This window comes from Sus scrofa, chromosome 5, assembly GCF_000003025.6.
Source record: "Sus scrofa isolate TJ Tabasco breed Duroc chromosome 5, Sscrofa11.1, whole genome shotgun sequence".
NCBI lineage: Eukaryota > Metazoa > Chordata > Mammalia > Artiodactyla > Suidae > Sus > Sus scrofa.
Window position 1 is genome coordinate 73,537,028 of NC_010447.5, and position 26,727 is coordinate 73,563,754.

At 39.1% G+C, this 26,727-nt stretch overlaps 2 protein-coding genes across 12 annotated transcripts in view; one reads left to right on the top strand and one right to left on the bottom strand.

Annotated features, from left to right (window-relative positions):
- On the bottom strand, positions 1,955-19,213 carry ZCRB1 (zinc finger CCHC-type and RNA binding motif containing 1). Its single transcript, XM_021092556.1, has 8 exons — positions 19,027-19,213; positions 17,696-17,781; positions 15,202-15,230; positions 8,439-8,550; positions 7,976-8,083; positions 3,644-3,756; positions 3,470-3,545; positions 1,955-2,595 (listed from the first exon to the last, which is right to left on the bottom strand). The coding sequence occupies exons 2-8, from the start codon at positions 17,777-17,779 to the stop codon at positions 2,464-2,466; spliced, it is 654 nt and encodes a 217-aa protein (XP_020948215.1). The 5' UTR covers positions 17,780-17,781; positions 19,027-19,213; the 3' UTR covers positions 1,955-2,463.
- The window catches only part of PPHLN1 (periphilin 1), a 140,199-nt gene continuing 132,649 nt past the window's right edge, over positions 19,178-26,727 (top strand). For 4 of the 11 annotated variants that reach the window (XM_021092548.1, XM_021092549.1, XM_021092552.1 and 1 more), the window contains exons 1-2: positions 19,242-19,328; positions 19,972-20,250. In XM_021092548.1, the coding sequence (XP_020948207.1) occupies positions 20,211-20,250 (40 nt within the window). In that variant the 5' untranslated portion in view covers positions 19,242-19,328; positions 19,972-20,210. Of the gene's footprint in view, positions 19,355-19,971; positions 20,251-26,727 lie in introns of all 11 variants that reach the window. The other 7 variants (XM_013997947.2, XM_013997948.2, XM_013997949.2 and 4 more) reach the window with 3 other exon arrangements.

A 26,727-nucleotide genomic window follows, 5' to 3' on the forward strand; every position in this document is an offset into this window, starting at 1 on the left:
CCATGTGCATATATATATATATATATCCAGGAACAGCAGGTATTTTGCACGGGCCATTAAATCCAGAATGTTTTTCCATTAGGACCTCTCTGAAACATTTTTTTTCTCCGCACCATTTTGATGCTTCCTAATCATTATTTTGTTTGTATCATGCTTTATCTTTTGTTGATATTTGTGCTTTAAATTTTTTTAAATAACAATATATGCCTTTGTATATAAATACCTGTAGTTCTCACTAGAAGCCTAGGATAAAATAGAATACTATTTCTGGTTCAAACAACCACAACATCCTTAATAGTTGATACTTGCTAAAATTGCCCTTCAGTAATTAGCCAATATATAATACAAGTATTCTTATGTCATCTTCATCACCAGTTTTTTAATTAGATAAGAATAATGTTCTATTGATTGTAATGGAATCTTTGATAAAAATTTTTTCATTTACTATTTAAAATTTCCTATTTCTATGTAATTATCTATTTCTTATTTTCTATTCTGCTTTAAGATATTCCTATCAACTTTTCTGTATTTTGTGGCATGTTTGCTCTCAATTTTTTCTTTGCTTTAAATTTGATGAATTAGGAGTTCCCGTCGTGGCGCAGTGGTTGACGAATCCGACTAGGAACCATGAGGTTGTGGGTTCGGTCCCTGCCCTTGCTCAGTGGGTTAACGATCCGGCGTTGCCGGGAGCTGTGGTGTAAATTGCAGACGCGGCTCGGATCCCGTGTTGCTGTGGCTCTGGCGTAGGCCGGTGGCTACAGCTCCGATTCGACCTCTAGCCTGGGAACCTCCATATGCCGTGGGATCGGCCCAAGAAATAGCAAAAAAAAAAAAAAAGACAAAAAAAAATTTGATGAATTAATGGATAAAACAGGAAGAGGTCCAGCATTTAATCATTTTTCCAAAAAAAAGAATGTATTGCTCCAGAGACAGATGTTAAAAAAAAACATGTTTGTTGCTGAGAGGTTAACACTTTCACTGACTTTGAGGTTTTCAAAGTGGAAATATTTTTTATTGCTTTTAGTAATTAAGAAACTGATAGAGAGTTCCCTGGTGGCTTATGGTTAAGGATCTGGCATTATCATGCTGTGGTGTGGGTTTGTTCTCTGACCAAGGAACATCTGTATGTATTGTGTGTGGCCAAAAAAGAAAAAGATAAAAATAAAATAAACCAGAGTTCCCGTCGTGACGCAGTGGTTAACGAATCTGACTAGGAACCATGAGGTTGTGGGTTCGGTCCCTGGCCTTGCTCAGTGGGTTAAGGATCTGGCGTTGCCTTGAGCTGTGGCGTAGGTTGCAGACGCGGGAGGCTGGGATCCCGCATTGCTGTGGCTCTGGTGTACGTAGGCCAGTGGCTACAGCTCCGATTCGACCCCTAGCCTGGGAACCTCCATATGCTGTGGGAGCGGCCCAAAGAAATAGCAAAAAGACAAAAATAAATAAATAAATAAATAAAAATAAACCAATAAACAGGTCTTCTTTTTAAAAGCATTCAATAATACAGAAATAGTAGAAAGTCTCCATAATTCCATTCCCATATAACTATAGGAAGATTTAGTCATAAATATAAAGAAATATAATACATGAAAAAAATGAAGGGAACAGTATTTCAATGGTTATAAAATACAGACAATAAATATAGGTTTCATCAAAAAATTTCACCTGGCCCGATTGGAAAGATGGATGAGGGAGTAGTATAGGAGATTGAAAGCTCCTCCTTCATCCTTTTATGGGTTAGAGGCAGGAGTCTATTTATTTAGCATTTAGTGTGGACATGTGAAAGAAACAACTAAAAAGCTAGCTGCTTCTGGGAGGTGGAACTTGGTGCCAAGGGAAGAGCAAATAACTGCTGTTTGGTGACAAGCCTTTGAGAGCTCCTTTATGTTTTATGGGTAATTACAATGTATATGAATGAAGATAAAGCTAAAAGAAATAAGATGACAAAACACCTATATTTAAAAATAAAATTCTCTTGAGAAAATTTTATTAACATTTAATGACAAGCCACAACGGGAACTCCACATTTAATAACAAAAAGTCATTCAACTTTTCCCAGCCTTTATGAAGTTTTTGTTTTAAAGATGAAATTTATTTCAAATGTCCTTATGTAAACCAATCAAATCAGATGCAAACTTTTATAATGAACTTCTCAAACAAATCTTTTTAATATCTGTCTTTTTTCTTGGGATGCCAACAGCATTATTATGATAGTTTTATGTTTTCTTTTTTATTCAAATGAACTGTTTTGAAGATTAATGGTTATTAGCAAATCTTGATGCAAGATAGAAACATGATACTTTAAAATTACTTTTCAATTTCCTACAAACTATTTTAAAGTAAAAAAACTATTTGGTACTAAGTGTTCTGATGTTCAAATTCTAAAAGTAATTCTTTAGTCCCAACCAAACTTGGTATTCCAAGCTTTACAATTTTTTCAATGATATTTACATAATAAATATAAGTTTAATCACTAAGTTCCTCCTCGTCACTGAAGTATGTGCTTTTCTTTATCCTTGGACGTCTTGAATCATCTGATGTTGAAGGACCCCCTGAACTGGGTTTCCATTTTCTTTGTTCTTCTTCAATTTTGGCTTGCTATAATGTGGTTCAGAAAACAAACAAAAAATAATAAAATCAGGAATCTATTTAATATGTTACTTATGGTACATTAATTCAAAACATGGCAAAACACATCACCAGTTCCAGCAACACCCTCTACCCACCTAGCCCATGCATACAATTCTATACCATCAGGATACTGTTCCCCTGCCCCAGTCTTACAGGTTACTCAAAATTATTCTAGGTATGTTTTCAGTTTTGTTTTAAAATGAAGCTTTTCATTTTTGTCAGATTGTAGCTGTGGCCACCAGCCTGTGCACAGCCATAGCAATACGGGATCTGAGCAGTGTCTGCAACCTACATGACAGCTCATGGCAAAGCCAGATCCTTAACCCACTGAGCGAGGCCAGGCATCAAACCTGCATCCTCATGGATACTAGTCAGGTTCATTTCAGCTGTGCCACAGTGGGAACTACCTTTTGTCAGGGGGCCATGCTTGTGGCCTGTGGAAGTTCCCAGTCTAAGGATCAAACTGGTACCACAGCAGTGAGAATGCTGAATCTTTAATTACTAGGCCACTAGGGAACCCTAGAATGACGCTTCTTTTAAAATAATTTCTTACATTTAATAAAATCTTTTCCATTGGGCTAATCTTACTTTAATCAAATAGTTCTGTTCAATTCTATAAGGAAAACAGATTAAGCTATTAAATGGGTTGTGGGGCCCTTAAAATCTAGAAAGAACCAATGGGAACTTTTCCACCACAGTGTTCTAAAGACCTTAAAGAAAGAACCTATCTGATAAAGAGATAAGTTGTTTCCATGAGGAGATGATGAATAAAGTAAGCAAGGGACATTATTAACTCAAAGACAGCCATGGCATGGGGTCTTCTAAAAGAACTATTTAGTACCTGGAAAGCTATGGCCTGGCTGAGGCTGTCAAGAGCAGGATCTTCCCCTTCATCATCACTTTCTTCCACTTCTTCACTAAAATGTTAAAAAAAAAAAAAATCAGAATGCGCTCAAACAACAGTAAAAAGACAGAACAACACAATCATTTATTTGGTAAGAGTGAGTATACATACATTTCTTCCTCTGGTTCAGGAATTTTCTTTTTTTTCTTTTTCTCTTTCTTCTTTGGAGGTTCACGTTCTCCAAGCATGTTTTTAGGACAGGCATAACTTAAGTGTCCACTTTCCTTTTGTTTCCCATTAAAAAGGAAAGGAAGAAATACTACATTTGTTGTGTTATTAAGAGAAACTTGGTGGTTATTACATAAGACTAAAATGTTTTAGAACTTAAGAAGAAGACTGTCAGATTGGGAATATACACAAAGAAATTAAAACATTATTTTAATATTTAGAAGGAAGAGATTATGATATTATAATTCCCAATAAGGAAGTATTTTAGTAGTTACACTAAGAGTAAAAGAGGTGTTCTTCCTTTAAACACTTTATTTTAAAATTTTTTTATTTTTGGTTTTTAGGGCCATGCCCACGGCATATGGAGGTTCCCAGGCTAGGGGTCAAATGGGAGCAACAGCTGTAAAGCCTATGCCACAGCCACAGCAATGCAGTGTTTACACTTTAAATGTCAAGATTCAGGATATATGGGAGTTCCCATTGTGGCTCAGCAGAAACGAACCTGACTAGTAACCATGAGGATGCAGGTTCCATCCTTGGCCTCACTCAGTGGGTTAAGGATCCAGCAATGCCGTGAGCTGTGGTGTAGGTCACAGACATGGCTTGGATCTGGCGTTGCTGTGGTTGTGCTGTAGGCCAGCAGCTACAACTCTGACTCGACCCCTAAAAGGGGAAATTCCATATGCCACAGGTGTGGCACAAAAAGACAAAAGGAAAAAAAAAAAAGGTTCAGGATATAAAACAATTCAAAATTTAAATTGGCCTCTGCCTTAAATGTAAAAAAAATTTTTTTTCCTTTTTTTGGCTGCCCTACAGCACATAAGAGTTCCTGGAACAGGGATCAGAGCCAAGCTGCAGTTGCAACCTATGCCACAGCTGATGCAATGCTGGAAACTTTAACGCACTATGCTGGGTGGAGGATAGAACCTGGCATTGCAGCTATGCTGCTGATCCTGTTGTGCCACAGTGGGAACTCCAAAAGTAAAAATTTTAAGTTATTATGATAAAATGTGGACAGGAGTCCCCGTCGTGGCGCAGTGGTTAACGAATCCGACTAGGAACCATGAGGTTGTGGGTTCGGTCCCTGCCCTTGCTCAGTGGGTTAACGATCCGGCGTTGCCGTGAGCTGTGGTGTAGGTTGCAGACGCAGCTCGGATCCCGCGTTGCTGTGGCTCTGGCGTAGGCCGGTGGCTACAGCTCCGATTCAACCCCTAGCCTGGGAACCTCCATATGCCGCGGGAGCGGCCCAAGAAATAGCAACAACAACAACAACAAAAGACAAAAAAAGACAAAAAAGATAAAATGTGGACAAAACTATTCCTAACTTCCAATATGTCACTTAACATTGTTTTAAAAACAAATGGAAAACTTAATGTTTTCCTCTAAATTAATTTCACTTTTGTTCTTTCATATCTAGACTATACCTGCAGTGTCCACTTACGGCAGCCACTAGCTATAATCTCCTGGGGTTTATGAGAACCTGTCTGAATTGGTACACACTGGATTGTGAAGATAGTATAAAAAAGAATGTAGGGGGAGTTCCCGTCGTGGTGCAGTGGTTAACGAATCCGACTAAGAACCATGAGGTTGCAGGTTCGATCCCCGCCCTTGCTCATTGGGTTAAGGACCCGGCGTTGCCGTGAGCTGTGGTGTAGGTCGCAGACGCGGCTCAGATCCCACATTGCTGTGACTCTGGCGTAGGCCGGTGGCTACAGCTCCAATTAGACCCCTAGCCTGGGAACCTCCATATGTCACGGGAGCAGCCCTAGAAAAGGCAAAAAGACCAAAAAGAGAAAAAAAAAAAAAAAAAAATGTAGGGCATTCCCATCGTGGCTCAGCAGAAACGAATCTGACTAAGATCCATGAGGATGCAGGTTCAAAACCTGGCCTCACTCAGTGGGTTAAGGATCTGGCATTGCTGTGAGCTGTGGTGTAGGGTGCAGACGAGGCTGGGATCTAGCACTGCTGTGGCTGTGGTGTAGGCTGGCAGCTGTAGCTTGATTAGACCCCTAGCCTGGGAATGTCCATATGCCACAGTTGCAGCCCTAAAAAGCAAAAAAAAAAAAAAAAAAAAAAAAAAAAAGAAAGAAGGGAAAGAAAAGAAAAAAAGTAAAATACTATAATTTAAAAATATTAATTACATAATTCAAATAATAATATTTTGGATTAAATAAAATATATTAATTTTTAACCCTGTTTCTTTCTTTCTTTCTTTCTTTCTTTTCGTCTTTTAGGGCTGCACCAGTGGTATATGGAGGTTCCCAGGCTAGGAGTCTAATTGGAGCTGTAGCCACCGGCCTATGCCACAGCCACAGCAACGTGGGATCTGAGTGGCCTCTGTGACCTACACCACAGCTTACAGCAACGCCAGAGCCTTAACCCATGGAGCAAGGCCAGGGATCAAACCCAGAGTCCTCATGGATGCAAGTCAGGTTAGTTAACCACTGAGCCATGATGGGAACTCCTGTTTCTTTTTTTAATGTGGCTATTAGAAAATTAAAAATTACATTTGTGGCTTACATATATTTGTGATGGACAGTGCTGGACTAACCGTAACATTATAATGAGCCGTAACACTATCTGAGTTGTAAAACAAGACAGTGAATCTGTGCATTAACTTACTAAAAATACCTTTAAGAAGTAATATGTGAGAATGAGGCTGTGGGGAGAGACTGAGCCAGAATTAGAACAATAGAAGAGAAAAATAATCATGCCTTTCAAGTATATTTCACAAAGTATCAAGTAGACTGTATACTTTGTATACCTGGGGACCTGACTGAACCCCAGTGTTATTGTTAACTCATTAACAATAACAGGATGTAGAGACCCATTTTCCAAATTGTTTTTGTAATAATGGTATACCAAAAACTGTTAACGTATTCCATACAAAAAAAAGTGGGTGTGGGGGTGGGGTGGGGTGGTGGTTAATAATGAAATAGCTTTAGAAAAACGAGGCTAAAATAAATGTAAACAGATCTTTTGGTGAGGGAAAATTTTAAAAAATATAGTGTGCAGAGTATAATGTAAAAAAATCTCTGGCTCCACAGGCTGAAAGACAGATTATCAGCTTCATCCAGAAATTCTCAGATAACTTAATATTTACTGTGAATAAGTGGATATATTCTTATCTGACCATAACAACACCTCTCTTTCTTCCTATCTTTTTTTTTTTTTTTTTTAACAAAACTCAGGACTCTGGAACAGTTTTTAAAACATTAACTTAGATAGCAGAATCATCAAATTTGACAAAATGTACCCAAGGCCTTGCTTGTTCTCTTTCTGCCCATCCATCCACCTATATCCATTCACCAAACCTAGTAATCCTCTCTTCAGTAAATAACTCTCCATTAACCTCTGAATTTATATATATACCTTGCTTTTTAGTATCTGTCTGTTTATCTGTCTATAGATACAGCTATTTTTGAAATCGACAGCAATGAGACCTAGACTAAAATTCTCTTGAGCCCATTATGGGCCTTGTACAAAACTGTTCTGTGGCTATACACCTTTCCTAATCACCTAAAGTTTAAATGGATAACAACATATAATGAGAACTAGATAGAAAACTTGGGTATAGTTCAGTTACTAAATGATTAGGGGGAAAAAAACTTTTCAAAAAAATAGTCCATTGTGGATAGGTCATAGAATACTGTTTTTACTGATCCATGAACTTTAATCACTGACAAAATATTATAGAAACACAAAAATTTATAGAGCACTAAAACTTGCAGACAGTAATGTAATAATTAGTCTTACTACTTTTTAATCTAATAATTTTCAAAGATTTAGAAACCAGAGAAAATACCACTCTGTATTACCCAATTCAGGTTATCTTTTTTTTGTCTTTTTTTTAAGGGCCGCACCCATGGCATATGGAAGTTCCCAAGCTGGGGGTTGAATTGGACTTACGGCTGCTGGCCTACACCTACACCACAGCCACAGTAACGTGGGATCCAAGCCGTGTCTATGACCTACACCACAGCTCATGGCAATGGTGGATCCTTAACCCACTGAGCAAGGCCAGGGATTGAACCTGTGTCCTCATGGATCCTAGCAGGGTTTATTACTGCTGAACCACGACGAGAACTCCAGGTTATCTTTATATATTATATTTCAGTTGAGTTTACTTATAAGAGTCTACAGTCCCAAAGTAAAACAACTTTCATCGCCCATTTTTAGCTAGCCAGTGTTTGTGTTCTGGAGAACACAAAACATTTATGTGAAAAATACCTTCAAGTAAACTATGGAAAATTATATTGTTTTAGTTATACTTACCCCACATTCATAACACTTGGATTTATCAAAGTAGTTTCGTCTTCGGATGAACTCAGCTGCTCTTCCATTGTCAATAGCAATGCTTGCTTTTATTACTCTACCAAATAACTAGACCAGAGGAAAATGTAAATGCAGAAGGACATATTTCACTGAAACCTAAAATTACAGTTATTGGATCCCATTTCCTATACCTTCAGTTACCTTTTATTTTTTAGATTATTTTAGCAATAGCCTACTTAGGTATGACAAATTCTATCTTATAAAACAGATTTTTATTCCCTATAATCTACCAATGTTTTGGGAACCCAGTACAGTTTTGCCCTATTTTTCTTTTCTATAAGTTATAATCTTAGAATCTACTGATAGCCATCCAACTCAACCATCCCACTGCATGCCCACATTTCTAGCCTGGATGAGCATAAAGGCTTTTGGTTAAAAACCTTATTGGGAATGAAAGGCTTACCTGTTTGTTGTTTATTGCCCTGGTACAGTTTTGTGCAGAGTCTTTATCCAAAAATAAAATAAATGCAACCCCTTTACTCTTCCTGGTATCTTTATCTTTCATTATAGTAACCCTTAAAGTATAAACAAATAGCCAGTTAAAAATAATGAGGCAGCAATAAATAAAACATATGAATAAATACTTGAAAAACTCAAGTCCAAAAAAGGTTAATATTTACAGAGTAAAAGAAATTAATATATTTAACAAATAGATATTTCTTCCAAGTTATGAGTTATAAAGAAGAGTGGAAATAAGGAAATGTGATACTGATTTTACACAAATGAACACAGCTGCAATTAGGAGTATCTGATAAATCAAACATTAAACAGAGGTTGAAGGGTGAAGTAAAGAGATTACAGAGACAATGGAATCTTGAAGAGTAAGTATAATTCCTTTTCTCCACTGACTCGCTTACTCCGCAGGAAGAAATTAAACAAAATAAAACTGAGGTATTCTCTTTTGCGCAAAAAGTAGAGGGATTTTTTTCAAATTAATTTTTTCTAGGTTTTTTTTTTTTTTTTTTTTTTTTTTTTTTTGTCTTTGTCTATTTAGGGCCACACCTGCAGCATATGGAGGTTCCCAGGCTAGGGGTCCAATTGGAGCTGTAGCCGCTGGCCTACACCACAACCACAGTAACACCAAATCCGAGTGGCGTCTGTGACCTACACCATAGCTCACAGCAACACCAGATCCTTAACCCACTGAACAAGGCCAGGGATCGAACCCGCAACCTCATAGTTCCTAACCGGATTCGTTTCTGCTGTGCCACAATGGGAACTCTTCTAACTATATTCTTAATATTCTTTTTTTTTAATTGCTACTTCCCCAATATGATTTTTTTTCTACTGTATTGCATGGTGACCCAGTTATACATACATGTATACATTCTTTTTTCTCACATTATCATGCTCCATCATACGTGACTAGACAAAGTTCTCAGTGCGACCCTCTTTTAAAGAATCTCCAGTTCTGTGCTTCTTAGCCAGGGTACTTAAGTAATAGGAATGGTGATTAGAGCACAGAGTCTGCTCCTTCTCTTGACCCCTTACACATCCCTAGTTCTGTGGCCCTTGCTCATCATATGTCATTAAAAACAGTTTAAAAAAACAATACTCAACAGAGCTCTTTGGAGAAATGGCTGACTTCCAAGGCTGGGATAGGGCAGATACAAGATGAACTTTGAACATCTTGTCATGTCAGAAAAGAACTACTTAAAAAAAAGAAAAGAAAAAAAATTAAAAAAAGAAAAGAAACGATGGGGCATGGCCAAGAACAGAGAAGTTGGAAGAAGTGCCAATTGGTCAAATCCAGGACAATCTGAGCACCAAAATAATAAAATATAGCAATGAATTATAAACCACAGAAAAAAGAATTCATAGGCCATACCAATAATAAATAAATGCATGGGGGAGAGAGGAGAGCTACTGCTTATAGCAGAATGCTAAGGGATGACTATTAACTGTACTAGGACAAGTACGAGAGTTGGGAAATCACCGTTTGCAACAATTCAGGCAAGAATTATTCAACAAATGCTATGTCTAAAGTGAAATTTTTATGTGTAACAGGATACGTGCATTGTCTTAAGAGCGTCTTCCACTGACTGCTTACTAGTTGCAAAGGGGGAAGAAGTGATTATATAGTGGAGAAGTTGGTTAACACCTTGTCTGGGTGATATCCCTATGAGGGGCAAATGGATACTGTATGAATACCCTCACAACATATCACTTACAGAGTATACCAGCCAAGACTACATAACTCCTATAAAATCATGAGGCAACATCATGTAAAAACAAAAGCTATAGTATTTATAAATATTCCAAATTAAAGGAGGCTAAGGGACAGTTAAAACCAACATCTAACTCTAGACTGGATCTTGTTACTAGGGGAAAATATTCCATGTGGAACATTATTAGGTCAGCTGACAATCTGAACATGGACTACCGAGTCAACAATGGTATTGTATCGGTATAAAATTATGAGTTTTGTACCTGTACTGTGGTTATATAATATATAACCTTATTATATTTTTAGGAAGTACGCACTGAAGAATTTAGGTGTAAAGGGTGATGATTAGTATTTTTATTATTTATCATTTATTTATATTATTTATTTTTATTATTATTAATATTTTTATGTAAAGGGTGATGATTAAGAATTTAGGCATAAAGGGTGATGAAAATGTGGTTTATTATCATCCTCAAATTACTCACAGAAACAAACTGTATGTGTATACACACACATATAGACACAAGTATATATGTGTGTGTATGTGTGTATATCTGTATACACACACACATATATGCACACCCATACATGTACATATGTATGGGGACTGAAAATGATAAGAGTAAATGGGGTAAAATGTTAACAATACATGAATCTGGATAAAGGGTATTGTGTGTTCTTTATTCTGTTTTTGTAACATAAAATTGAGATTTTTTCCGAGTAGTAAAAAAGTGACAATATCTAAGACAAAGTTTAATAATTTTCTAAAACCTGAATTAACAGGAAAACAGACAAGAGGACATGAAATAAACAGAACTTTTATTTAACACTGTACTTCACATACTAAAATTTATTTGGATATGGGTTTAGGCACTTAAAGAGTCATTGCAATGAAACTGGTAAAAAGATACCACTATATTAGGAAAAGCGATGTTGTGTTTCATTAAAAAAAGAAATATAAGTTAATTCAGAAAAAAATGGGCAAATAAAATGGACAGTTTCTCAAAAGGGTGCATCTGTTTATTCAGAGCTAAGGAGGAAAGAGAAGTACTTGATGAAGCTCAAGTTTAAACTGGCTGTTTTCAAAGCCACACTACTTATTGAGGGTAAAGAGGAAAAATTTTAACCAATTTTGAAGGAAGTATGAAATAAGATAGCTGCTTTAACTTTTTTATTGTAATTTGTTTTTTTAATGATTTTTATTTTTTCCATTACAGTTGATTTAGTGCTCTGTCAATTTCTACTGTACAGCAAAGTGACCCAGTCATATATTCATATATATATATATATTCTTTTTCTCACATTATCCTCCAGATGCTTTAACTTTTAATGATCTCTCTCATTGGTCCTCTCTTTCTCACTGCTTTTTTTCTTAGTCATTATTTCCACAATCTATTCTTACTGGTTCCTTGATGTTAATTTCTGCTCATATGCTAATGGAAGAGTCTTCTACTTAAGGAATAAATAAAATTGCATCATTCCTTTGCTCAGTGATCTCTGGTTCTTCAAATTGCCTATTCCTTGGTCCAGCAATCAATATCCTTTGTGATTATGGCTCCATTTCCCTCATCTTTCACTGCTCCTTCTCACTCCCAGACTATGAGGTCTAGCCACACCAAGCCACTGAGTGAACGTTCATGGAGCACGGCCTGAACTTCCCCTAAACTGGTGCCTCTGTAAACATGGCTTCTATCTTCTTTCAACTCTCAATCTTTGCCCATTAAAATTTCACTCACTCTTCAGGGTTTAGAATGTATCAGTTCTTTAATTTCTTTAACTGGAAATAATTTCTCTTCCTTTCTGCTAGTCTCTACTAAAATCTATGTGTAAACAATGCCTTTTCTCTCCTATTAAAAAAATTTTTTTTTTGTAGTAATAACAAATCTTTGTTTTGGACGAATGTGTTGAATTTTCACTCTTACCTGCTAGCTTCCTCTTTAAGCTTTACCTATAAAATATATTGCTTTCATTTTACCTGTTTTAACATGAAAATTTCTTTGTGGTTGTCTCTGTAACCCCTATTAATTCTACCTCAATATGTTAAAAAAAAAAAAAAGATGGAAAGCAGTTTCTCAAAAGAGTTCATCCATTTATTTATTCATGAGACCATTCAGACTTTCCATTAGCTTCAATCACAGACACTAAGCACCAGCAGTAGGATAAGGTTTTTACCTTCAGTAAAAGGTTGGAGTATAGAGAAAGAGATAACTATAAACTAGTTACAATATATTATTTTGATAGAGATACCTTCTATGGTAACAGAAAAAAAATAATTACATCAAGGATTTGAAAGCACAAACCTAGGGTGATTCCCATGTTTCTGGCATGGGAAAAAAGGTAGGTGATGGCACCATTTGCTGATATAAGATATATGATGTACTCATTTAAGCACATAAAGTGAAGCAGACACTATTCTGGAAAACCTGGGTGTCACCCACAACCCTTCTTGGTCACTGAACCCTTAAATACAAAGTAAGTATATCACTAAGTATTCTCCATTTTCCTGTCTAGTGACCTCTCAAACCTGACCAGTCTCTACCTGTCCACCTGTACCATCTTAATCCAAACTTCTCCTCTGGGCTGCGATATCTTTTGACTAATCTCCCTGCATCTGCTCTTATTCCCTGTCAATACAATCTCTACACTGAAGCTGGCTGGAATAAGCTTCTAAAAATTCAAATCATGTCATCCCCTCATTTAAAATTATTTAAGGGATTCCTGGTGTTCTTAGGATGAAAATCAAGTATCTTATAACATGGTCAAGAAGCAAGGTTAGGAAGCTGGTTCCATTTCTGGACCTACCTGGTGCTTTCTCCCCCTTACTCACTCATCTCAAGTCATATTGGTCTTTCCATTTCTTGATCTCACTTTATTTTCTCTTGCCACAGGGCCTTTGCATAAGCAATTCCCTCTAACCTGAAATGTTCCTCCCATTTTTTTAACCTACCTAGCTTTTACTTAGCCTTTAGGTTTTAACTCAAAGGATACTAACTTAGGTAAATCTACCCTGACTCTCTAGACTGTATCAAGACTTCTCTATTTTTTTTTTTTTTTTTTGTCTTTTAGAGCTGCACTTGCGGCATATGGAGGTTCCCAGGCTGGGGTCCAATCGGAGCTTTAGCTGCCGGTCTATACCAGGGCCACAGCAACGCAGCATCTGAGCCGTGTCTGTGACCTGCACCACAGCTCACAGCAACATGGGATCCTTAACCTGCTGAGCGAGGCCAGGGATCTAACCTGAGTCCTCATGGATGCTAGTCACGTTCATTAACCAGTGAGCCACAACAGGAACCCCAGTTCTTCCCTACTTTTAGATGTTTATAACTCTGTCTAACTTCAAAGCATTCTCATTGCTTACAATTATGTATTTGTTTGGAAATTCATTCAGCAATTCTGAGAGGTAGGAAAAAAAATCAAGAAAAGGTAAAGGTTAAGGGACTATGCTCTGGAATCAAACTGTATCCACTCATAATTAGCAATATGATTTTAGATTTACTGTGTGCCTCAGTTTTGTCATTTTTAATATCAAGAGAGTAACAGGATCTACCTTAAAAGGTGGTTGTGAGAATTTAATGAGATAATTTATATAACGATACTAGAACAATGCCTAGCATATTTATGTGTTACCTATCAACATTATCAGCATTCTGAGGGATAATGACGACTGAAATTCTGAAGACCCCAAAATTTACCTAGTAGCATTTCTGATGATTTTTTAAATAGAGAATTAAGTTTAAAAGAAGTTAATCTCAGAATGTAGATGAACTTCAGCTTTTTTAAACATCCATTTATCAAAAGCTACATGAAAAACAACTAGTCAAGATAAATATGCTCTAAATTCTTGGGATTTAAAATATGATTTTAAATTTATACCAGAACATATATTGCTTATTTATTTATTTATTTTTTTGCTATTTCTTTGGGCCGCTTCCACAGCATATGGAGGTTCCCAGGCTAGGGGTTGAATCGGAGCTGTAGCCACCGGCCTACACCAGAGCCACAGCAATGCGGGATCCGAGCCGCGTCTGCAACCTACACCACAGCTCACGGCAACGCCGGATCGTTAACCCACTGAGCAAGGGCAGGGACCGAATCCGCAACCTCATAGTTCCTAGTCGGATTCGTTAACCACTGCGCCACAACGGGAACTCCCCATATATTGCTTATAAGATAGAATGACAATACCTTGCCTTTACTTTATACTCTCATTAACACTGAATTGTTCAAGAGTCAACTGTATTTGTTTTTACATTCTATTTGTTTGACCAACAATGATCCATTTATAGTATATTTGATAACACACCTTCTAGTATCTAAAATATATATTTAATCAGAGGCTTTAATTTATGTCTCATATTGGAGTTCCTGCTGTGGCACAATGGGATTGGCAGTGTCTTAGGTGCACTGGGACCTGGGTTTGATCCCTGGCCACACAGTGGATTAAGGATCCAGTGTTGCTACCTATAGCTGTGGCTTGGGTCCGGACTGTGGCTCGGATCAGATCCCTGGCTCAGGACCCCATATGCCTCAGGGCATCCAAAAATTAAAAAAAAACAACAACTATGTTTCATATTGGGTAAGAGAATCAATATTAGTTCTTAGTAATATGGTACAAAATCACATTGTTTAATACACATAAAATGTTTACATCAGCATATTTTATCAAAAATAGTAAAATACTCTTCCATTAAGAAAATAATGAAGTAAATTCAGGTGTTCCTGTTGTGGCTCAGTGATTAATGAATCTGACTAGCATCCATGAGGATGCAGGTTCAATCCCTGGCCTTGCTCAGTGGGTTAAGGATCTGGCGTTGCCATGAGCCGTTGTGTAGGTTGCAGATGTGGCTCAGATCCTGCGTTGCTATGGCTGTGGCTGTGGTGTAGGCCAGCAGCTATAGCTCTGATTTGACCCCCAGCCTGGGAACCTCCATATGCTGTGAGTGCAGACTTAAAAAGGAAAAAAAAGACAATAATGAAGTTTCAAATCTGATATACTTACTTTACGACTTTGCCATACTTGGAAAATATCTGAAACAAAAGACCACATAATAATTTACAATTTTATTTAAAATCATTAAATAGCCTTAAATTTTCAGGTTGTATATACTGACCACATTCTTTGTTGGAGTCTATGAAAATTTTTACCTTTGGTTTATAAAGCAGGCCCTAGAAAATATATTTGTATTTTAGAGACTAGAATAATACTCTTTTTTGGTTATTGATGTTACAGATATTTGCCTCAGTTTCTAAATTTCTGACAGAAGAGTACAGAGAAAAAAAAAAACCCAACACTCTTCATGTGTGGTGGATGAAAGGCACACACACTGCACAGCTTCTCTGTTCCTGTGGTATATCCAGGACAACTGTCAACCCCACCACAGCTCAACTGTCAATGCTGAGCCTGCCCTCCACCCCACCAAGCAATCACTATGTCAGAAGACAGATCCTTACTTACACTGCTTGGAAAACAAAAAAGCTTTTATCCCCTTAGTCCCCTCCTTCTGTCCACCCTGATACTTAGGTGGCACGTTATACTTGGCTCTTTCTTCCCTTTTACAGCTACACCTTCATTCTAAGTAATCTCATCTATTTCTGCTGTTTCAGCCAGTACCCGTATTACTAATAGTTCCTATCTACTACATAATGCTTCGTAGAAGTCTTTCAGAATACATTAGTACATGCGATCAATAATAATACATTATTGAGTTCTATGATTAAGTTATATAACCCTGGAACATAGTATAACTGGACTGCAGTGTTACTAATACTGAATTCTGAAGACCAATAAAGACAGTCTTGTATATAACATTTTCGAATGGCTTCTCATTTCACTTAGAGTCCTCACCATTTTCTATGCAAGCCCTAGAAGGTACCTTTGAATGGGGTTACCTCTGACTGCCCTTCCTCTTCTGATTTACTCTGCCTGAAATGCTGCCCCCACCAGACATCTGCATAGCTGCCTTTTACTTCCTTCATGTCTCTATTCAAGTCACTTTCTCAAAGTAAAATTTCACCCCCATTCCCAACCTAACATTTAATAACTCTCCTTTCCTGCTTTATTTTGACTCCATAGCACCTAATACCTTAGCATTAACTTAGTATTTAACAAATAATATCATTTGAAATTTTTATATTTCAAATTATTTTTCTCTCTTGCTATATTGTATGTGCCAAAAGGGATCTTCATCTTTTTGTTCATTGATGTGTTCCTAGTACCTACAGGAGTGTTCAGCATACAGTAAGTGTTCAATAAAAACAAAAATGTCTCTGATACAGGAATGGAAACTAAAGTTCATTTTCTTTGTTCTTTCAGACTTAACCTATCTTTTTTTTTTTTTCCTTGTCTTTTTGCCTTTTCTAGGGCCGCTCCTGTGGCATATGGAGGTTCCCAGGCTGGGATTGGAGCTGTAGCCACCGGCCTACGCCACAGCCACAGCAACGCGGGATCCGAGCTGAGTCTGCGACATACACCACAGCTCACGGCTACGCTGGATCCTTAACCCACTGAGCAAGGCCAGGGATCAAACCCACAACCTCATGGTTCCTAGTCCGATTTGTTAACTGCTGCGCCACGACGGGAACTCCAAGACTTAACCTATCTTAATTAATAAATCAAGTACTATTTATCATGTATGCAGCATCTCTCTACTATACTTAACATCTACTCAAAATAGCAGGGAGAAGACAGCACATTTGGAAGAAAGGATTCATGTCACTCCTTTCAGTTCCTCTCAATCATTCATCTTCAGGACAGGTACAGCAGGAAATTTTGCTCTCTAAGGTAAAGCAGTAAAAGAAGATGTTGGAAGTGATTTTTTTTTTCTCTTTCAATGTCTCCAATCCTGAATTGAAAACAAATTTTATACTTGCAGAATTTAAAGGGTTAGTTAAGGGGTCTGTTTTGCTTCCATTTGGAGGTTCTTTCCTCCAAAACATCTATCCCACTATCAATTTCTCTCTTTTTATGGTGGCACCTGTGGCATATAGAAGTTCCCAGGCTAAGGGTAGAATTGGAGCTGCCAGCCTGTGCCACAGTCACAGCAATGCCAGATCCAAGCCATGTCTGCGACCTACAGCAAAGCTCATTCACCTCAATGCCTGATCTTTAATCTACTGAGCGGGGCCAGGGATTGAACATGCATCCTCATGGACACTATGCTGAGTTCTTAACCCTCTGAGCCACGATGGGAACCCTACCACTACCAGTTTCGAAAGCCAAGTAAGCAGCCGGAAAAATCAACTTGATTATGCTAGGGGTATCTTCTGTGTTTATTAAAAAAAACTTGTTATTCTCTATAAATAAATGAGAATTTTCTTTGGAAATCACAAGTATCTAATTTTTTTTCACTTACATATTCAACAGAGGTCCTTAGTATTAATGATTTAAGTGACTGTAATGTACTTAAGAATTTTGCTTAAGAGAGAACTGTTCAACTACATTTGTATCTCAAATAGAGGATTCAGTAGGTAAGAGTACTAATACAAAAACTTACCCGATATAAGTCATTGTTGGTCAGGGAAAAGGGCAAGTTGGATACATACACTGTGCTTTTACTTGGGGCTAATCCACCACTCATTTCTAAAAAAACAAACAAACCCAAAAGCAATCAAAACCAAGTATTCTTCATTCCAAGTAAAATCAATATTATTGGCAAATGTTAAATTTACATACTTTCCTAACTTCTTAGTAATACTTAGGAGCAATGACTCCAGCTGGGTGAATTAAGGAACTTCTTTTCTCCAGACACTACTTAGAGTTTTCTGGTCCTTCTTTTTATTTACTTACTTGTATTTATTTTTTTATGGCCACACCTGTGGCATATGGAAGTTCTCAGGCTGGGGTGGAATTGGAGCTGCAGCTGCTGGCCTACACCACAGCCACAGCATTGCCAGATCCTTAACCGCTGAGTGAGGCCAGGATCGAACCCACATCCTCATGGACACTAGTTGGGTTTATTACCCCTAAGTCACAAGAAACTCCTGGTCCTTCTTCCTAGTAGATTCATTACACTAATCCTTTCAGTGATGAATATGGTGTGAATGGAGAGGTGAGTTTCTAACAGATGAAGGAAAAACACTGAGGACACTCTTAAGCTCCCCTCAGGCTAAAAGCAAGAAAGTGCTTTCAGATATGCTTATTACCTTGCCTAAGCAGCTAGAAAGTGTCTAGGAGCTCAGAAGGAACCTTAGCCATTGATTTTTGCTAATTTGGCTGGGTACCTTTTTGGTTGTCATAATATTTTTCTCTGGAGTTGTGTTACCAGGAAATTTTAGCCTCATCTTTCGATGATGTAAAGAAACTTTCAAATCACTAATTTTCACATTATTGCTAATTTGAAATGATACATTATATGAATAGTTTTCAGTGCCCTGAAGGGTATTGATTTGTATATGTATTTTAAGTGTACAAATATAATCTGTAATACATTTCTATGCTATATATTACAAAGTCAGTAATAATCTGTGAGAATTACATCGGACTCAGTCAAACTCAAATTTTCGATTTTAAAAACGTGTGTGGTGGGTATTTAAGATCACAAACGACAAAATATTCTAAAATGATGTAATGGGAAAACGCGCTGATGCTCGCTTGGCACGCCGGACTTAGACAACTTCAGGAACTCAGCATCGATAGGTCGCTTTTTAAAAGCTTCCAACTGAAACTCCTCGCACGTTAGCCGTTCTGGTTAGAACGGGGAAGGCAGGCAAAGGTAAAGGTCCTGTAATTAAAAAAAGGTGTAGGGAGAGAGGGACAAGTGATTCCGGCGGCTGGGTCTGGGGAGGAGCCCGTAGGGAGAAAGGCCGCAGCCGGGGAGGAGCTTACCTTCAGGTGGGGCGGGCCCAGGAGACCCGAAAAGCGCGAGCCTCAGCTGGGGCTCAAGCCCGACAGTTCGTTGCCCCTCGCAGCTGCCTTGGCATCACGGGTCCCGGGAGGGGTCAGGTTCCGTAGATGAGAAAGTAGCAGCAGTAGCGCCTCTTCCCGGCTCCCCTTTGACCCACGCTCTGGAGGCGGGCCTAGGGGCGGGTGCTTTTGCTGACGTCTTTATGCGCGCCGGAAGTGCTGCCTGGGAGCGCGGCGACGAGCGGACGATTGTATTTACGGGGTCTCCCGGAGGCTCAGAGTCGGTGAGCGGATTTTATCATTCTGAGAGGTGGGCAGGGACAGGCGCGTGGGCCGGTACAGGGTCGTTGGCCGGTACAACTCTAAGGAATGAGCGGGCGGGTGGGCGTTTCCGCGGCGGGACCTGGAGTCTCCCGCTGCATTTGAATCGTGCAACAAACAGTTCTGCCCCTGCGGTTGAGGGTGGAGAGACTAGTGGGAGTTTGGAATAAAGAAAGTGTTGAGTCTGTGGTATAGGTTCGCTTCTGTATAGCACCATAATATGTAAAAAGAGGACTGATCTAGGTGAGTTCAATGACTCGAGATCAGTTAGGAAGTCAGTAAATTTACTGAGTGTGTTCGACGTACCCAGTTCGGTTGTAGGCACTTAAGGAGCTACAGAAAAGTGTAAAAGAGGCCTTTTGCTGCAGGATATCAGTCTTGTTGAGGAGACAAGGTCAACTTGGGGGAGACTCCGATTCACAGAATGACTCATCTTGAGTATTGGTATGGACAAATGTTAAACTTCTTAGCACTTTTTTTCCTCCTATAAATCTATAATGGGCACACACTGCTTTTTCTCTTAAGTGGCTGTAAACAGGCCCATCTTTCCTACAGAAAAATCAGAAAATAATGCAAGGTAGTTTATACTTAACTTCTACCCACCAGCACACACAGACCAGGCCTCTAACCACTCCCCGGGAGCCTGCGTGCCAGCAGCCTGGAACTCAGAGCCTCTCCTGGAGCCTGCACAGTCAATCCAGACCGAAGCTGATGTCTTCTAGAGAGACGGAAGTGCAATCCAGCCAGGGCGCTGCAGGATTTTGAGAGGCCCGAATGCCTCCGCGTCCACCAGGGGACCGCTGGGACTAATTCTCTTGGCAAACTTGTGGCCCACCAAAACTACTATGCTTCACATCCCTGTTATCCTTGGTTACCGCCCAAGATGTAAGCCCCTTTGGTCTTCTTTGCTACATCCTCATCCCCGTGCTGCTTTGTGCTCCCTCTCCCTTGATTTAGGCTATCACTGCTTCTTTCTCCTTTTCTTCCACATTTCACCCCTCGACAAAACATCTGTGCCCTCTGAAACCTTTCTTCTCTGCTTAACAAACTCTTTTACATGTTACACCTGTTTATGGAATTTTCTTCCTTCTCCTGACACTTATTTTTTCCCTCTAGCCTTTTCAATTGAGCCCATTCTCTGACACCTGCATTTAAGGCTGGGCGAAGTCTCTAGCGGTACTGAACTCATATCACTTTCTCAATAGTTTTTTCTTCCCTGAGGGTCTTTGCAAAAGTTCTTTTTTCTCTGTGGCATTTGATTTTTCCGGATCCCTACCCTACCTCTTTCTGGATAATTCGTACACCTGCTAAAGATCTCAGTTTAGTCACTTTCTCTGACTTCTCTTAGAGTTAGGTACTCTTACCAAGTGCTAAGTGCCTTCTGCTTCCCTCATAGTAGCACTTACCAGATATATCTCGATTGCTTATCTCTTTTGCTTCTGAGCTAGATTGTTCAGAAGGGACCATATCTGTCTTGTTTACTTTTGTAATTCCAGGGCCTAATAGGCAGTCCAGTATTTCTTAATTATTACAGTTGCTGCAGGTACAGTCTCAGAAGTTAGGCTGTTGATGTATCATCTCTGGACTTTAAAATGTAAAAATCTTTCAAAAGGCGTCAGCTGCTATTCAGGTACAACTGGTTGTGGCTGTGTAATTGATTGTGTGGTCCCAGTGTTACTGGAGCATCCAGTTTTTTCAAGGAAAATTGGAAATACAGTTTCTTAAAGTGTTATCTCCCAGTTTTAAAGTATGGTCAATGGAATAAAGTTTTATTAAGAAAAAAACCTTGGGCCAAACACAAGTTGTGACTTCTTATTCACTGGTTTAGAATCTGTTATAAGTTTCAGAAATGGGCTTTGTGGAGAATAATAGATTTTGAACTGGGCCTAGATGGATGTTCAAAAATTGAGACAATGGAAAGAGGTATTCCAGCTTGGGAAATAAGTCAGACAACTCCAGAGTAGTGTTTGTTACTTTATGGGACAGAGAAGAGACACAGCATGAATGATTCTTTGGGAGAGAACAGGAGGCTAGGTGAGATGATAGAGGGCACATAGGAAGGGCAGAGAAGTTTGGATTTGTTACAGTTAATTAATAAGAAACTGTTTGGGTTCTTGATCAGGGAAACCAGATCTGACTGACATATTAGCAAAATTAATTGAGTATCCTTTTTTAAAAAAGGGTGAAACGGAGAGTAAAAGACTAGAAGGTGGCTGACTAGTTGACTGTAACCTCCATCCAGAGGTGAAAAGAGATTTAGATTTGGAAATATTATACATAGTCAACATCCAGTATTTTTGTCTCTTTCAGTACTTTCTGTTACTTGATCACTTATTGAACAATCAAGAGTCTCCTACTCGAGTTCCTGTTGTGGTTCAGTGGGTTAAGAACCCGACATAGTGTCTGTGGGTATGTGGGTTCATTCCCTGGCCTCACTCAGTGGATTGAGGATCTGGTATTGCTGCAAGCTGTGGCGTAGGTTGCAGATGCGGCTCAGGTTCGACCCCTAGCCTGGGAACTCCATATGCCGCAGGTGTGGCTGTAAAAAGGAAATCTACTACTAGGTATTTAATACAGTACAGTGGGGCTTCTAAAAGACGTTTCCTTAAAGCAGTGAGAAACCAGGTAATGTAGGAAGCCATGTAACTTAGTAGAGAAGACTGTGCTTTAACAGTACTGAGTTAAGTTAAATTGCTCATTATGAAACAGCCAATGATCTCCTTTCCTCTAGCCTCTTTTGCCTGTAATCCGTTTTGAATACTGCCAGGTGAATCTTCTGAAATGACATTTTCCCCCTCATCTCATATCTAGGTTTAAAAGCCTACAGGGAACTCCTTTAGTTTTTTGCTTTGTTGTGTCCTTGAATTTGTTCTCTCTGTCCTTGCCGTTTGCTTTGTGTAGCAATGTGATAGGGTTGAAAGGGCTGGATTTTAAAGTTATAAAGGCCTGGTCTGATTCCAGGATCCATATGGCCCTGGAATTTGAGCTTTTCAGAGGCTCCATGTTTTATGTGAAATGGGAAGGATAATATATACTTCAAGGGAGTTAGTTAATGAAAACTTGTTGAATACCTATGCAGGCTCATTTCCCACTCCTTTGCAATGCGAATCTTCTGCCCTGGTCTTTTCTGTCTTTCTCATGCACATTTTATCTTCCCCAATTCCTTTCTGTTTTCCTGGATTCTGCCATTTACTATTGTTCATCTGCATTTAAACAGTCTCTCAAGATTCGATTCTGTTTACATTTTCTTGGCATTCTTAACTACCATTGCTTGCGTTTATCCCTCCCTGAGCACTGAACAATGATTAATTCCTGTGGATTATTTGCTTTATTTTGACTTTTTTTTTTTTTGGTTTTTTTAGGGCCACACCTACAGCATATGGAAGTTCCCTGGCTAAGGGTCTAGTTGGCAGCGGCAGCTGCTAGCCTGCACCGCAGCCACAGCAAAGCCGGATCCGAGCCATGTCTGCGACCTACACCACAGCTTGCAGCAGATCCTTAGCCCACTGAGCAAGGCCGAGGATTGAACCCCTGTCCTCATGGATACTAGTCAGATTCGTTACTGCTGAACCACAATGAGAACTCCTATTTTGACCATTTTAATTGGTATGTATGTTAGGTTTTTTCCCCCCCACGGACTTTAATTATAACATTCATTTTTTTTTTTTTTTTTTTTGTTTTAGATGTCTGGAATTTTAAACATTTTCAAGCAGAAATAATATTATGTAATTTTTAGATTCAAGTTGACCCTTAAAAACTTCCTGTTTTAATTTAAGATGTCAAGAATACATTTACCTTGCTTTAACATCAATGGGTCTGATCCTAAGATGAAATAAGTTTAAAATTAAAAAAAAAAAAAAAATCCCAGGCAGTTATATAGGCATTTCAGAAGACAGGGCCTAGGTATTAATATTTTTTAAAGCTCTTTAGATGATTCTAATGTACAGTCAGGTCTGAGAATCACTGCTTTAGGTGCTAGAGCTAAAGAATTTTTATTGGCACCTTTTGCTCAAAAATGAAGTGGCGTTAGTGTTGAGAAATGTGAAAGGAGCCATACTCTGGAAGTTTTCTGAATAACCAAAAGGCACAAACTAATATTTAGGTTCCTCAGAATGGCTTGTATGGTGGTCGTATGAATAATATGTTTATTTGGCCAACATTTAATAAGTACATTTACTCCATGAAGCAAGAGGAGTACAGTCATTGCCTTTCCAGTGGTGTTCAGTTTGGGAGGAGAAGAGGAAGGAAAATAAATTGAAGATAATGTTATATCGTGCTAGTTTTGCAGGGTACTTTGAGAGGCCCAAAGAAAGAACTTTATTCTTTCTGGAGAATGTAAGAAAAACTTACATTTGAGCTGAATTCTGAAGGAAGAGTAGAGGGTGAAGGCAGATAAGTAGCAGAAAGATTCTAGACGAAGAGAAAAGCGTGCCATGATATGATAGTGAGAAATAGTGGCACAGTTGCAGGACAAGGTGTAGTTTGATATGACTGGAGGTTCTGGAGGCCATGAGGGATTTGGTAGGAGATGAAGCTGGAAAGGTAGAGCAAGGTTATAAACAAGCCTTTTTCAAGTTTAGACTTCATCCTTTAGGATATGGGTGGGCCACTGAGAGATTTTCGAATCAGGTGTATGATCAGAATAAACACTCTGGCTACAGTTTGCTGGGTGGGGGAGGTGACACCAGAAGCAGGGAGACCAGCATTTTACCACTGGGGAGTCCAGTACTAGATTAAGAGCATATGAACAAAGGTGTTGGTTGCAGGGATGGGGAAGCGGAGGTACACGTTCTTTATGTATTGAGGCAATAGAAATAACTGGGGTTAGTTATTTAGATATGAAAAGTTTTGGGTCTTGTGTGACTCAGGTTTCTGATTTGTACCCTTGAGTATCTGATGGGGGCATTAAGCAAAATGGGGAAGACAGGAGATGTAGCCGGTTTCTGAGAAGTGTGAAGAACTATTTTTTTGCTATATTGAGTTGGAGTTGCTGTGAGTTAATCATTTTGAGAGGAGTTGGGGTGGAGGTGGAGATGTGAGAATCTTTTCTCTAGAGGGGGCATATGACCAGCATTCATGGACTTCCTCTATGAATACTGAGCACATACATTGTACAAAATGTTCTAGGTGCTTAATATTAATCAATGAACAATGTAGAAATCCCTGCTTTCATAGAGTTCATATTGCTAGTAGCAAGGGACTAATAATATGCATCAAAATTATAAAGTATCTTAGATGGTTAGTGCTGTGAAAAAAAAATAGCAAGATTAGGGGAATCCGGTAGAAAAATGACATTAAGAAAACGCTGGAGGTGGGAGTCCCATTGTGGCTCAGCAGAAGTAAATCTGACTAGCATCCATGAGGACGCAGGTTCGATCCCTGTCCTCACTCAGTGGGTTAAGGATCCAGCGTTGCTGTGAGCTGGGGTGTAGATTGCAGATGCAGCTTGACTCGGATCCCGTGTTGCTGTGGCTGTGGTGTAGGCCAGCGGCTACAGCTTTGATTTGACCCCTGGCCTGGGAACCTCCATATGCCATGGGTGTGGCCTCAAAAAGACAAAAAATGAAGGTTACATTGAAGGGTTAACTACACAAATACCTGGAGAAAAGCATGCTTGGTGGGGAATTGCTGATGCAAAGGCCTTTTGCTCATCTAAAATGTGAGGTCAAATGTCATCTAATTGCTAACCATGGTTGGCTGTCAAAAATAGTTATTGAATGAATATAAAGAGAGAAAGGTGGAGCTCCCATTATGGCACAGCAGAAATGCATCTGACTAGGAACCGTGAGGTTGCAGGTTTGATCCTTGGCCTTGCTCAGTGGGTTAAGGATCCAGCGTTGATGTGAGCTGTGGTGTAGGTCGCTGACGCTGCTTGGATCCTGCGTGGTTGTGGTTGTGATGTTGGCCGGCAGCTGTAGCTCCAATTGGTCACCTAGCCTGGGAACCTCCATATGCGTGGGTGAGGCCCTAAAAAGCAAAAAAAAAAAAAAAAAAAAAAAAAAAAAAAAGGAATGCATGTGGGAAAGAGGGAAAGCTATTTATTCTGACTGTATTTAATACTGGAAGCTGACTAGAGCCTTGTGCAGAGTTCCTCTGTAGCCTAAGATGCTACCGTAACCTTTGGATAAATGAAAAACTAATCTTTTTCTATTGTCTGGCCTGTTAATTCTGAGTGTGAATGGTTTGACAGAAGGATGTTGCTTGTGAGTTTCTGGTTTCTCAATTTCTAGGCTACTCTCACTAACAGTTCAAGTCCTTCTGTTATCTTAGTCCTCATTTGAAGCTAGTTTGGCAATAGTTGGGTAACTCCATGCAGTGCTCTAAGAAAGACTCCTTCCTTCCTTCCTTTCTTGTCTTTTTGAGGCCACACCCTTGGCACATGGAGGTTCCCAGGCTGGGAGCTGAATTGGAACTGTAGCTGCTGGCCTACACCACAGCCACAGCCACTTGGGATCTGAGTCACGTCTGCGACCTACACCATAGCTCACGGCAACTCCAGATTCTTAACCCACTGAGGGAGGCCAGCAATTGAACTCAAGTCCTCATGGATATTAGTTGGATATGTTAACCACTGAACCACAGTGGGAACTCGAAGAAAGGCTTATTTCTTTCTGGACATAAATATACCACGATGGTATATTAAACATACTCTATTGAATATGGCATAAGAGAATGAGATTTTTATAGTCTAGAACCAGTTATTACCAAACTTCTAAATGAAGCTTACATTCCCCAAACTGAATTCTAATTCTCTTCTTTGCTTAATTGTGATGTAGAGGGGTCCTAGGATTTTTCATTTGTATTCTTCAGTTTTCATATGCTGTTGGATTGGGAAATTTATTGGAGCACTTCTGATACTCCACTAATGGGAGATCAGGGAAGTGATGACAGTAAGTAACATGATCACTTGGCTGGGAGTCAGAGCATCTCTGTTTAAATTTAGCTGATTGGCTTCAGGTGCAGGATGGGTCGATATCCTAAATCTGCATAATGTCGTAAACATGTACTGCTAATCAGAAGGTTGCAGTACTTATCAGTTATTTTTTTCCCCTGCCCTGTGCACCCCCTTTGTCTAAGCACTGTTGAAGATCATCAGTTATTCTTTTTATTTTATTTTATTTTTTTGTCTTTTTGGTGCCACACTTGTGGCATATGAAAGTTCCCAGGCTAGGGGTTGAATCAGAGCTGTAGCTGCAGGCCTACACCACAGCCACAGCAAGCCAGATCCTTAACCCACTGAGTGGGGCCAGGGATCTAACCCGAATCTTCATGAATATTAGTTGGGTTTGTTACCAATGAGTCGTGCCAGGAACTCCCCAGTTATTCTTAAATCCTTTGAAATTACAAAAGAGTTATTTTAAT

Coding starts and splice junctions, on each gene's coding strand:
- ZCRB1 (XM_021092556.1), bottom strand. CDS start 17,779: ATGAGTGGTGGATTAGCCCCAAGTAAAAGCACAGTGTATGTATCCAAC. Junction 8,084..8,438: donor GGGCAATAAACAACAAACAG/GTAAGCCTTTCA, acceptor CCTCTGGTCTAG/TTATTTGGTAGAGTAATAAA. Junction 2,596..3,469: donor GCCAGGCCATAGCTTTCCAG/GTACTAAATAGT, acceptor ACCACATTATAG/CAAGCCAAAATTGAAGAAGA.